Below are 14,702 nucleotides of genomic sequence, written 5' to 3'. Positions count from 1 at the left end.
TTCTCACCAAACTCAAAAAAATGAAACCATCATTCATACAATGCCAAGAGAGCAAAGACTAGTCCAAAATTTGTGATTATGAATCCTTGGTACATCACACATTCAAATCCTGAGCAGACAAAACTCTGTTTAGTTTATGAGACCTGACAATACCCCTGCTTGAGGTGATAAGGCTGCAGGCTTTGTATACACTGAGCCACTGGCAGCAGAATAAACACTGACAACTTGACAGTCCGTCAACTGAAAAACCATTCACTCCTTTTGAGACATGGAGAAACTGGGAGTGGAACCTTCATTTTGGACACACATCTAGTAAATCTATATTGCAATTGTTTGCGTGGTGTTATTTTCCTTTCATAAGTATCTTTGAAAGCATTATTATATGTGTTAATACCTATACAAAGGAACTGCCCCATTTATAAAATGAGCTGGCAAGCTATGAATTAATCCATAATACTTTTAAAATTACTTGAGTGTTAGATCTGGAGTTTTAAAAAAATTAGTAATTAAATTGCAGCTTAGTAGAAAAATAATTGAGTTATAAAAATGAAAATTTCAAAATTAAGAATGCTTAAATTTGTAAAACAATGCAAAAAAAATTTCAAGTGTCAAAGGTATACAAGGTACCATGGAATAAATATTTATAGTGCCTTTCATAATACCTCTATAGTGCCAGCTCACAGAACATTTCAATACAGTTTGGGAGTTGGGACATAGGAACATAAAAAATGAAATAATTACAGGAGTTATTACTTAAGGACAAAGTAGATGTAATCTAATGTGTATGATTCACTATCATTTTAATAGCAGAGATTTAACAATTACAAACTCTGAATTCAGAGCAGGTTGAAACAACTATATTGACCTCAGAACTCCGTTAAATGACACTGGTTTTAGAAGGCTAAATGAAGCTCTCCTCTGCCACCCTCACAAACATCCCTTGATGAGTGCCTAGAACCTACCCAGCCTTAGGATAATGAATTCAGTTCTGTCTCTCCCCAAACATAATTTCTGGCTCTGAAGCTCTCTCACTTAATCCATACTAATATACAAGCTCTTCAGATGTGCTGAACACACACTAACCTCTTGAGCCATACTTTGTCTCTGTTATACTCTTCCTTTCTTCATTGCCATTCATGTTCAGTTTGGATTTTATGCTTTGTCACTTCAACCATTGCCTTGCCAATGTTCTTAACCATACTGCCTTGTTGTACTGCTATCAAACACAAAGCAACACAATACAAAACAAAAATAACCCGATGAAGCTTCAAGCCTACATTAATTTAAATTTATTCAGTCTGCTCAATGCTGCTGGACAAACATCCACAACTGTGTAGATTAGTACTACAGTGATTTCTTGATCTCTAGCCTCATGTGAGCCAATAGCCCTCCCTGGCATTTCTTCAATATTCCCTAGTCACCTCTCTTGTTTGCCACAGCAGCTATTTCGAAACTTCTCCACTGTTGTTAAACCTCCAGTCTCATTATTGCCAATGCCTTCTGCTGCATTTTCCCAATTAGAAGATAATCTTGCCTCCTATTTCTCCAAGCAAAGACAATTTCTTAATAATTTTCTTAACTTCCTAACATCAAACATAAAGACTTGCTTGCAAACACAGCATTCTTTTCTTACCCCTACCCCTCATCACCCTGGAAAATGATGTTCCCCGGTGCCTATGGTTAAGTACTCCATCTAATTCTTGATCCAATCCTCTCTTTTCCCCTACTGTATCGCTATCAATTATCACCTTTGTTTCTTATATCTTCATTTTCTTTTTCACTACTGGCTTGGTCTGTGAGCATTCAAATATACTCAAATCTCTTACATTGTAAAAAATCTCTCCCAACAACTTCACAAAGTCATTTAATTACTACCCAAACATACTCACTTTTTTTTTTTTTACTTTTCTACTGTTGCTATTTAAACATATGGCATTACCCCTCTACTGAAATTTCAGTTATTAATGAAAATTAACCACAACTTCTTGTGATGTACTAGACATGGTTCTGGATGCTTTGCCTTGCTAACTCATTTAAGTTAGGCCAGCATACCTTAATTTCAAAATCCAACAGAAAGGACAGCTTTAGGCAACCTCAGTCATAAGTATCAATATAAAACCCTTATGCAAGGTGGTAGCAAATCAAATAATTTTATGTAAACATAAGCATAATTATAATTTTACATATGTATAAGCAATTTTATATAAAATTATGCATATCCCAGGAACGTATGGAGTTTCCTTAATCTGATCTAAGTTAATTATAAATATATAGTAGTATAGTGGTATAGTGTTGAATGTTTTCTCTCCGAGATTGATAACGATCCAAAAATGCCTACTACTGTTATTTCCATTCAACATCATCCCTAGAAGGTGTAAAATAACAAAAGAAGAGGCAAAAACTCTTATTAATTGCAAATGACAAGACAATTTGCAGAAAATTCACAAGAATCTACAGTTGAATTATCAGAATTAAAAGTCTGAGCAACAGTGCTAGATATAAAATCAATATAAAATATCATTTGTATATACAGCAGCAAACAGAAAATGACATTTAGAAGATACCATATTATATTTCTAGACTATAATACCACTCAGCAATATAAATTAAAAGACAAACAAGCAAAATTATTGACACATGAAAATAAGAATGTACCTTAAATGTTGAGAGAAGACACAAATGTGTAAATACTACATTATCCATTTATATAAACTTTCAGACCAAGCAAACTGTCTGTGCTTCTAATAATAAAAACAGGAACAATGGCACTTTCTGAGTGACAGAAACATTCAATAACTTGACCTGGTTAGTGGTTAAATTGGTGAATGTGACTACTCTAAGTCATTGTGCACTTAAATTATATCTCAATAAAACAAATGAAGAGTATTGAAGAGTAAAATTTTACCTTTTTCTTACCCCGTATATAAAAAAAAAACTTCTAGATAGATAAAAGACCTTAATTTGGAAGGCAGAACTATAAAACCCTTGGAACATAATTGAGCATAATATATTCATGACTCTGGGGGATAGGGAGTAATTTCTTAGATAATACTAAACCGCAATAATAATAAGGATGAAAATTCATAGTTCCTCTAAATTTAAAGATACTATAAATGGCATTGAAATAAAATCCACAGAGAAGAAAACAAAACTGGCAAAAATTAAATGATAAAACACTAAAATTCAGAGTATATACATAACTTCTAAAATCAATTATAAAAAGCAAAAGACACCCTTCTCCAAAAAAAAAATAATGAGCAATTAACTCAGAAACACCTGAAGAGCCTAAATATGTAGGAAAAGGTGCAGACTGTTTCATAATCAGGGAAATGTAAATTGAAATCATGAGGATATATCATTATATCCACCCAATAAGTTAATAAAATTTTAAGTCTTACAAATTCAAGACTTGATTAGAATGTGGGGCAATGCCCGCACTGCTGGTGGTATGTAAATTAGTAAATTACTATGAAAATGGGTTTGATGTTATCTGGTAAAGTTCAAGATATGGTTTCTTATATTGCAGGCAGTTCTACTTCTGGATACAAAACCTACAGAAACACACATACAAGCATAAAAGTATCCAAGATGTATATCCAAGAATTTTTGTAACAGCAGCTTATAGCAGTCTAAAAATGGAAACAAACTGTAGTGGTGTGGGACAAATCCATACAGTAGAAAACAATACAGCAATATAAATGAATAAACTGCCACTCCATGTAACAACAAGGATCAATAACATAAACACACTGTTGAACACAAGAAGCAAGAAGAAAAGGATATACCCATTCTTGAGACCATTCATAAGTTGAAACATTGACAAAACAATTATATAAGGATGTAAACACAGGTGATAAAAACATATTTTAAATGCAAATAAATTAACATCATAAAAATCAGTCTAAATATTACACTATTGACAAGGATGGTCTGATGGTAATCAGAGAGAAGCATATGGGAGGGTTGAGAATCCTGGCTATTTTCTATTTCTTGACCACAGTAGTGGTTCTTTCCTTTAAAATAATTCACTAAACTTTGTGTTTTATGTAGTTTTCTATATGTTTCATATTATTCACTATAAAACAAAAATTTTAAATGCATCAAGATAGTTTCATCCATATTAGCATGAATTTATTGAGAAATTTGTATTGCTAATAACTCCTCACTTCATTTTGTCTAGGTTGTTTTGCATCTTACATCTCAGCACTAAAAATACCTACTGATCACATGGACACAGGAAGGGGAATATCACACTCTGGGGACTGTGGTGGGGAGGGGGGAGGGGGGAGGGATAGCATTGGGAGATATACCTAATGCTAGATGACGAGTTAGTGGGTGCAGTGCACCAGCATGGCACATGTATACATATGTAACTAACCTGCACAATGTGCACATGTACCCTAAAACTTAAAGTATAATAAAAAATAAAAATAAAAAAATAAAAAAAATAAAAAATAAATTAAAAAAAAAAAAAAAGAACCTCTTACCCTAAATGTCATCAACTTTAGACAGTTAGAAATTTACAGTTACCAGCTCTGCATACACACTCAATTATGTTAGGCTTTTCCCTACCAAATATAGACAGATAGATAGATAGACAGATACATAGATAGATAGATAGCAAATCCAAATCATATATGTGTGTGTATATATACATATGATTTGATATATTTATATGATATATATATGATTTGATATATTTCCCTACCAAATATATCTATATGTGTGTGTGTATATGTGTATATATATAATTTGGATTTGCTATATATATATTTTTTATATATATCAAATGCTATAAATATATATATTTGATATATATATCAAAAATTTATATATAGCAAATCCGAATTATAGAAACATCATTTATATAAGGGTGTTTGTATTTCTCCTTGAGAAAGTTATTGTCCCAGTATTTCATGAAACATCATTATTGGCACTCAGCTTCTTCTTACATGTGATCAGTAGTATCCAACAAGAGTTCATTTTCTGCAAACTATTTTCTACATATTACATGACACATACAGAAGGTAAAATACTGTAATGTCACATCTTGCAGTAGACTTTCTGTCTTACTATATGAAATTTATCCAAGCTCTTATTCTGATTTTGTACATGTTACAAGTTAAAAACCAAGCAGCTACAAAGTGTATAAATATTAAATTTACTATTTTATAAAAACTATTATTGTAACAAATGAAAGATGATGCTATTTCCCTAGGCAAGATTCAGATTACTTTTTTCCTTTACATTATTCTAAGTCAGAAATAGAATTTCTTGCTTAATACTTCTGGTAAATATTTAAAGTCATTTCAATGCCTAATTTCCCCCCACCCCCTGCTTTCTCTTTCACACTACAATATTGACTTTAATGGGTACTGTGATCATACTGCATGGAAAACAATCAAGCAAAACCATAGTATAGGAAAAAGCGTATTAATCAGTGTGTCTTGTCTTACTTTGCGAACACCTCTGCCAAGCTCTTCTCCATAGTTGGTTCCAAGGATTTCAAAGTGAACATTGGGATTGCCTCCATTTTCTCCAAATTCTAGCTCTCCAGTCAACCCACTAACTCCACCCTAAAGGAGAGAACAGATACTGATGTAAAATTTGAGAAGTAAAAAAATAAATAAACATAAAAGGAACTTCTAGGAACTCTACTTCTATCTATAAAATAATATTTAAAGTAAGCAATTTTTAACAGACTACTTTTTAAAATAGGTACACAGCATAAACAGGAGTACAGTTGAACCTAACTTTGGAAATTCCTTAATCCAATCTCATCTATTTTTCATAAAAACAGAAATTTAGACCCCAAAAGTCAAGTGACTGCTCAAAATGAAACCATGTTAGAGCTCAGACTAAGTTCCAGGCTCAAGTTTTTGCCACCATACCTTGTGACTTGAATGGATCCATCTTGAAAAACAAGATGCTTCTGGAGTGCATAAAATCTATATAAGATAGATTTCAACAATCTTCTTTGTTCTAGCACAATTCCATTCAATTTTGATCTAAAATTATACCTGGGGATCTTAAAATCCATGGTTTCTAGATTATTAGAGGCTGATTTTTTTGCCCCTTCTTTAAATATATTTTCCAAATCAAAAATAAAAGAAAGTTAAATTAGGCTTGAAATCTGTTTTTGCTCTTAACGGGTAGTGCTGGCTGTTGAGATTCTCTGGGAGTTCCAAGCTTCATCTTTCATTCAATATGACAGATGTTCATTTATCCAACAGATGGCAATGTAGGTCATACTTCTCTCTTTCTTGTTTATCATTCTTTTCTCAGTTTAGTTTATCAGCCTTCATATTATTTAGGATTTTACAAATGAAAATCGCACTCTGAGTCACTTCAATGCTAAAATATGTCTAACTTAAAATTTTGGCCTAGTAATGACATTTATTTAGAAAACAAATGATCTCAGTTTTGTAAATTGTTTTAATTATCACCTCTAAGATGTTGATATTTAAATATATCTCACTTGACATAACCTGCAACTCCATTTCCAGTCTTTTCTGGCTGGTAGTAATATTATGCTATTTGCTTTTCCTTCTACTTCATTTGTGCCTTGTAGCCCAATCACCTGATGCAAAGTTCATGATGAGTTCAATAAACTATTTTTGATTGATGTTTTCCTACCTGAATCACTAATTTTAATATTTAATTGTTGTATTTTTATAATAGTAATAATCAACAAAATTAATTCTTTACTATTATTCCCTAATCAGCCAGTTTCTATTATCTAGTTTTATTAATAAAAATCCTAGTGGATTTTCATGCATGATTTAGCAGTCAAGAACATAGGTCACACTTCCTGGGTTTCACCAATGGCTTTGGAATCTACTAGATGTGTAAACCAGGCTAAGCCATTTCATTTATGCCTCAAACACTAGATCTGTTAAATGGGAAAATAATAGTGCCTACCCCAGAAGATTATTCTGATTCTTATAATACATGTACAGAATATTGAAAAGTTCTTGACATATTAAGCTTCGTAAGAGCTTAAATACTATTATCATCATTACTTCCACTGTTACTTAATTCTTTATTTTTGAAGGATTTTTAGTTCTCTTAGAAATCGTTGGAATAATCTTGTTTTGTTAATTAAAATTCAGTGGGTTTGCCAAAAATTATTATATGCTTAAATATTTAGATGGCTTTGGAAAATATTTTTGCAAATGTCAACTCAGTTACCTTTCATTGATTAGTACTTGGAGAGAAAAAAGTTAAGCAGCTGGTCTAGGATGTATTCACTCCTTTCACTGGTGTGTGTATAGGGCAGCAACTGAGGGTGAAGGTTGGTCTAATTTCCCTGCCAATTGGAACTCCAGGTAAACAGACTGGTAATATTTACTAGGTGGAAGATTCCTTATCTATACAAAGCCCTTAGCAGGATATCCCAGGCTAAAAAATACTGTAGTAAATAAACCCAGGATCTATGGATTAATGGTTTGTGGCTCCTCAGAAAATGTCCTGAAGCTTTACATTTTCTTAGGTAAAAATGGAAATGTTTCATAATGTAAATCCTCCCTGTGGTGAGAAATAAACCTATGAAACCTTCCTTGGAGACCGAATCAGCATTTCCAGTGTGGGAAGAAAGAACCTGGGGAGCCATGCAGAATGTCTCCTCCTTTTTCTCCTTTGTTCCCTTTGATTGCTTGTATTTTTGATAAGGGCAATATACCTGATTCTTGCCAATCTATTCCAGTATGTGCTCACTGTTAATATCTCAAAACATCCGATTATATTTTAAAGACTGAAGTAAGTGCAGTGCATCTTATTATCATTAGTATCTCCAAATGACAAATACTGTAGGAATTTGATTGACAAATATAGCTTATATTACTACAAGTAAGTTCAAAAACTTGTGTTCAGAATATTTTTATACAAGTTTTTCTTGTTCATAATCACACGTCTACCTGATTAATATCTTCTAATTATATCAGAATCTTAAATTTATGTTTTAGTAGCTTATTTCTATGAAAAAGATATCATATATCAATATAATTGCTACATAAAACTACTATATCCCTAAAATGTTTACACATTTGAGCACTAGACTAATCTGGTGTTGTGTTATTATTCTCAATCAATACCCACATGGCCACTCCAGGTCATGCCTTTATCCTTTACTTTATCTTCCACTGAATGACTTAGTTTACTTGAACAAGGTACAGAAAACAATAAATTGGGGGACTTGCATTTAGTTTGCTGCAGCATTTACTTACCTTGCTCAACTTTATGACTTTGTAATTTATTTTCCTTATGCTATATTCCTAATGAGCCGTTGGCATGTAAAATCAGTGAAACCTTCCCTCATGAAGATGTCAGGGATGATTCAGAGGTCAGTATTTCGAGCAAATAAACCCTTTAACTAAAACCTATTGTTATATCACCCAGACTTAACCTCTCTGATTTTGGATTGCCTTAGAAAATTCCAGCGCTTTAAAGCTTTTTTCCATCTATCCTCAAATTAACCTTGAAAACAGAGCCTTGGTGAAAATGTGTGCTAGCCAAGGGGTAATGAATGGTCATTATTTTTGTGCATGCATGGTTGTATTTTTTATCTCTTGGTGATGCAGCAGATTTTCAACAATATAAGCTAATGGGACATTGGTAGTATGAATAACACATACAGATAATTTCTACACGTCCTTTAAATTGGCAGTAAAAATTGCTGCCAGAGTAAACCTTTTTAAAAATATGAAATAAAATTTGTTTTAATTTCATCCATCCACTTGATATAGAAATACCAGTGGACATCAAATATAGAGAGCAAAGAGTAGAAAAATTAAAAGAAGAGAATCAGAGGTTGAGAATAATTTACCACTGGACAATGAGTTTCTAAAAGGCAAAATGTATTATTCACCTATGGCTAGGAAAAGTTGGGGAAAAAGTAAAAAAAAAATTACTGAGACTTTATGTCATTCTGTTTATGATGAAGGATCTTTTCCTACGCTTGAAATGGCAAAGGAACTTAAGAGATACTTTTGGAGGATCACGTGGGACATCAAATATTTATCATACTCGTCTAATTTCCTTATACATATTTCTAGGTTCCTTGTAACCTGCAGATGTGTGTGGTAACCAAGGATAATCTGTTAATATAAGCATGGGCCCAGCAAGGCAGTGAATACTCTGGGAGGTGCCAGACTCAGCAGGGAGCCCTGATGCCTTCATGTTTCATCAGCATCAGGTTCAGAGAGAAAAACCCCTAACCAGAAAAATACCACATTTTCTACCCAACAAACAAATATTTTTATGGGTAAATAGAAACTAAGATACAAGATGCAAACAAAAAAAAAGAGGACGACAAATACAAAGAATCTAGTTTGTGTGAAATATCTAGGAAAATTAGAGTTGCCATGTAACATTACGTGTGTGTATATATACATATATTGCATATATACATATACACTCAAATAGTCATTCATAATAGAGACCCACAGCCAGCTGAGAAGTAAACAGGAAGTTACAAGCATTGTGATCATGCTGTCTCCATCTTAGGGGACCCTTAGGCCCTAACTCAACCGGTTAACTGAGGAGCCCAAACTGAAACCTTCATCTTGTGTCTCGTATTTTTTCCTTTGGACTATGTAAACTGTGTGTTCAATATAACATATTATATAGAGAGAATTGCTCAGAAGGGCATGTTGAACTGAATTAAATTAAATCTATTCCAGTTTACCTACTTTATGATTAAAATGACCTGAAGCTGGAGTGTATCTTGGTGAATTGACAAGAGGCCTATTCCGAGAGCATGGATGACAGTTTTTAAATCCCCATGACAAAAAGTTTATTTGCACACATTTTTGTAAAAAGGCTACCTTATATTTCAAGACAATACTGTTTGTGGTAAGCCAGATTATGTTTTCCTAAATTCTCTCTCTTTCCTTCAGATTTGTAAATTCTAAACGATACATAGTGCTTTAAACAAAAAGTAATGTCTCCATTTCTCTAAGTATGCAGACTTTTTAAAAGGCCACAAAACCAAACATGACAACTTATTAGAGTTCATTTTGTCCCAACCATTAACCTAGGAATCATTATTTTAATCTTTGTCTTCCTCACACACTTATTAAATCACCAAATCTTATTTCAATCCTGTAAATATCCTCAAGGATATCTACTTCTATCCATCCCATGGCCCACAACCTAACCAGGTCCTCTCTAAGTAAGAGGATTAGCCTCTTAATTGGTGTTCTGTCATGCAGTCAGTCTGGTTCAATGGCGGTTGCAGAATTCTCTACTTGGCAAGCATGGGATAATCTGATTTTATCACCACCCTGTTTAAAATACCTCAGTGTCGGCTGGGTGTGGTGGCTCACACCTGTAATTCCAGCACTTTGGAAGGCCAAGACAGATGGATCACCTGAGGTCAGGAGTTCGAGACCACTCTGCCCAACATGGTGAAACCCTGTCTCTACTAAAAATACAAAAATTAGCCAGGTGTGGTGGTGCGCGCCTGTAATCCCAGCTACTCAGGAGGTTGAAGCAGAAGAATCACTTTGAACCCAGGAGGCAGAGGTTGCAGTGAGCTGAGATCACACCACTGTACCCCAGCCTGAATGACACAGCGAGACTCCATCTCAAAAAATAAAAAATAAAAAATAATAATAATAATAATCCTTCAGTGTCATGTTATTCCTTGAATAAAATTTGGAAATTTCAACATCGTTTTTCAAACCCTTGATGGTCTTTCCCCCTTTTAGCTAATTAGAAGCCATGTCTCTATTCTGGCTGCCTTGGGCTTATTTCAGATGCTTCAATGTGTTAAGCTCTCTTTCCTACAAGCCTAGAAACATTCTATTTCATTTGCATGAGGCATTCTTCCTTCCCCTTTCCTGGAATACTCTTCATTTTCCTTTCTTGGCTAATGCATACTTAGCCTAAACGTTTCCACTTATCTATCACTCTCAGGCCTAAGTAGGCCCTCCAATGACATATTTCTAGAACACTTGGTATTTCTCCTTTTGTAGAACAAATCATGCTTGTAATTATTTTTGATATTTCTATTTTCCTTCCTTATTCTCTGATCTTATGGTACAACATATGGTAGCATTCAATAAATAATTGTTGAATGAATAAATTACCATGTAAGAAATGGTATAATTTCAATATTTTTATCATTTCAAAAAATACTTTTTGAGATATCAACATATATCAAGATAACTCTATCAGATATCATATTGATATATGTTGGGCTCAACATATATCAATATAAGAAAATGTACTGGTACTTAAATATTTGACATATTGCATAAACTGATATTTTCTATTTTCCCACATTCCATATTAAAAATAATTACAAAAATTTTAACAGAAATTGGTCAATTAAGACAATGCAAAAGAATTTGATTTAAAGATCTATTACATTTTAGTTCACTTACTAATATAGAATACATAGAAAATGTCCAGTGATTTTATGTGCAATCACATAATTTTGAATCTAAGATTTTTCTTAGCTTTTAAAAAAATTAAATAAAAGAGGTAAAGGTGTTCTAAAATTCAGGTCTGATTTTATCCAAAAATTATTTAGTGTCTTACATTTACCCACAAAATAATTTTTTTCCTAAATCACTTTCCAGTCAAAACAATTTTATGTGTTCTCTGCACTCTGGTAATCAACTTTTGTCACTGTACAAATGATTTAGTCTAATAGATATATCAGCTACAGCATTCTACCACCTGAAATATCCTCCTTCCATAGCTTTATATATCCTAAGCCTGCTAGTTTTCAAATTTCGATTAAGATGCTATCAGTTCCACGCAAATATTTCTAATCTATTTTCTAAGTTGGGTTCTCAAGGAAACAGGTATGAGATGGAGATTTGCTTGTATGCAGAAGGTTTATTTGAAGTGCTACTGAGAGAGCACTTGCAATGGAGTGAGGGAAGAGGGACTGGACAGAGGAAGAGATGAAAGTTTGATGCAAATACAATACCAGTTTAGATCATCCAATGTACTAGTCTGTAGATAACCCTTCATATTTGTCCCCTGAAGAAATGAACTTAGACATTTCTAGTTTTGCAATGACTGTTCATTGGATTCATGCTGCCCCTAGAAAGAGGGTGGAACAATTCCCGTCCATGGCAATTCCTGAACGGAGGCTCAGATGTCTTTCTTGGCTGTGAAGCAAGTATCTCAGTATGTACCACAGCACATTACACTCTTCTCTAAGATTCTACAGTATCCTATATTTACCACATTTGGGTCTTTTTGTTGTTTCTGGCCTTAGAGTGTAGCTCTTTGTATAGTTAGTCAATATTCACTACTGGCCTCTAAATTTCTTTTTTTTTTTTTTTTGGCAGGGGGTGCGGGGTAATTCCATAAATGAGTTTGCACAGTACATTCTATAATATAGAAATTTGATAAATACCTGTTAAAAGAGTGATTAATACATGAATGAATTGCCCTGTTGAAAATTGTTTCGGTATTAAAAATATTAACACTAAGAAAAAAATGAAAAATGATTTCTATTTAAATATAGTACACTTCTGTAAATAAAAGCAGGCTACTCGTGTTGCAATGACATGGCACTATTCCAAGAAGGTAGATCTGCACTGGGCAAATTGATTTATAAATACCCCAGGGGAGTGGTTTTCAAATTGTAGCTCTAAGAGCTGATTGTGGTGGGTGTCTCTGGAAATCCTCTCCTACTTTTTTTCAGAACAGCTCAAATTTATTGATTGTATTTATATAGTTAAAAAGTTTGAAAGCTTGCTCTAGGTTACATAACACTAACAAATTAAATTATACTACATGAAAACTCTTTCCCAATATATAAATATAGTTTTCATGAGAAGCTACAACAATGTAGCTTGTCATAATAAACTAAAGACTGAAAAACAAGCCATATTAAAACTTAAATAGGGTTTATATAATATTAATTGAGGGTGTTTATTCCCATGATTTCTTGGTGTGCATGTTTAGCCAAGTGACTTTGACAGGAGTGAATAAAAATGATTGCCATGAACAAGAAAAATGGTAAATGGTAAAGTACACAGACACCAAATTAGAAACCAAAAAACCTGGTATTTAAAATTAATTAGCTATGCAACACTTAGTACATCATTTAATTTTTCTGAATTTCGGTTCTGTACACCTAAAAATAGAGTAAAAAGGTTAGATTAACTTTACTGTGACTTGCTACTCTATAACTGTACAAGTTACTAATAAAAACAACTTAATTACATAATATAATAAAACAAAAATAGAAGAATACTTTCATTACAAAATTTTTTAAAATCCTCTTTTCAGATAATGCTCCTGGTATGTTTAAGAGTATACTTGTTGCATGCTGCTTTTTAAGTCTATGCCAATACGTAAAGTATTAGAATTGGAGTGATTAATTTTATTTGACAATGATATCAATGTATATTTGAAAAATACAAGAGAACCAGTAATTAAGTTTGGAAAGTTGATCAGGTCAGTCAAAAAATATATGAAACATCAATATCTTCTTTTAATACCTACAATAACCAGTTTGAAAATCTAATGGAACATATCTCATTTATGATACCATGCACACACACACACACATGCATACACACACATCCTATTAAAGTTTAGAAATAAATAGAATGAAAATATGTGTGAAGAACACTATAAATCTTTAATCAGGATTACAAAAAGCTAACTATATGGATAGATGCCATGTTATAGATGGAAAGACTCAATATTTTTAAAACTATAATTCCTTCAAAAATGTCATACAACATCCACGTAAATAACAATGGCACAGGGCTGCTGATAATATTTGGCAGGAATAAACAGGCAAGCATTAACTGCTAATTTTTTAAAAAAGAATGAAAATGAGGAGGCACTTATTCTACCAATTCATATAATATATTATAAAGCTCAGGTACACAAGAGTACCTGAGAAACAGAAACCTTGCCCATTACTAGACATTTATACTACTATGTCAATGACATTATTTTTAATTCTTTTGTTTCATTCCCCATAATAAGAATAGAAATTAATTTAGGGAGAGAAACTTGTTCTCTTCTTGCTTGTACTTTGTGCAGCAGCACACAGATTTTTAATGTGTATGTAGCGTGCCCTTAATATAGGCATTTTGTATTTATTTGAATGTAATTAAAAATTTCAACACTAGAATATTCCCATCATAATAAACAGCCTGACCTCATTTGTGTTGCTGGCTGCTGACTACTTTTTAAGCCTTACCCTCCCTTTCTTTGGCCCCACATCTGTACAGTCTGATTAAGAAAGGCCATCCTACATCTACTTATTTGACACCTGTAGGAAACTTGAGCTTCTCAAATCTCCAGCCCGCATGAGTGGGAACCTTTTGCCAGCCCTAACCCCTAGTCAACAAAAAGGCCCAGGCCTCTCCCTCTGTTTTGTCCAAACCAGCCTGAATCTGTCTGGGGCCATTCTGCTCTTCCTGGGAGTCTCTATGTGAGTAATGAACTTTCTTTCTCACTTAATGTGTGGAGTATCACCAGCATTGACATCTAAATAGGTGACCAAAAACACTCATATGATGCAAAAAGTAATCCAATTTTTTTTTTAAAAATCCATTTTTAAAGTCAGTTTGAAATGTGAGACAAAAATATAAAACTGAACATTTGTAATCATGTACATTATTCAAACTGAGTTTCTTGACACAAAGAATGGATATATTTCTTTAAAATGTGACACTGAGGCAGAAGCTGACAGGGACAAATGTACACATAGTCCC

At 33.2% G+C, this 14,702-nt stretch overlaps 1 protein-coding gene across 3 annotated transcripts in view; it reads right to left on the bottom strand.

Annotated features, from left to right (window-relative positions):
- GRID2 (glutamate ionotropic receptor delta type subunit 2) overlaps window positions 1–14,702 on the bottom strand; it is a 1,611,884-nt gene that overhangs the window by 534,597 nt on the left and 1,062,585 nt on the right. For all 3 annotated transcript variants that reach the window (XM_054682694.2, XM_054682695.2, NM_001164703.1), the window contains 1 exon segment: window positions 5,457–5,576. In XM_054682694.2, the coding sequence (XP_054538669.1) occupies window positions 5,457–5,576 (120 nt within the window).

This window comes from Pan troglodytes, chromosome 3 (genome assembly GCF_028858775.2).
Source record: "Pan troglodytes isolate AG18354 chromosome 3, NHGRI_mPanTro3-v2.0_pri, whole genome shotgun sequence".
Taxonomy (NCBI): domain Eukaryota; kingdom Metazoa; phylum Chordata; class Mammalia; order Primates; family Hominidae; genus Pan; species Pan troglodytes.
This window is presented reverse-complemented; position numbering and strand designations above follow the sequence as displayed.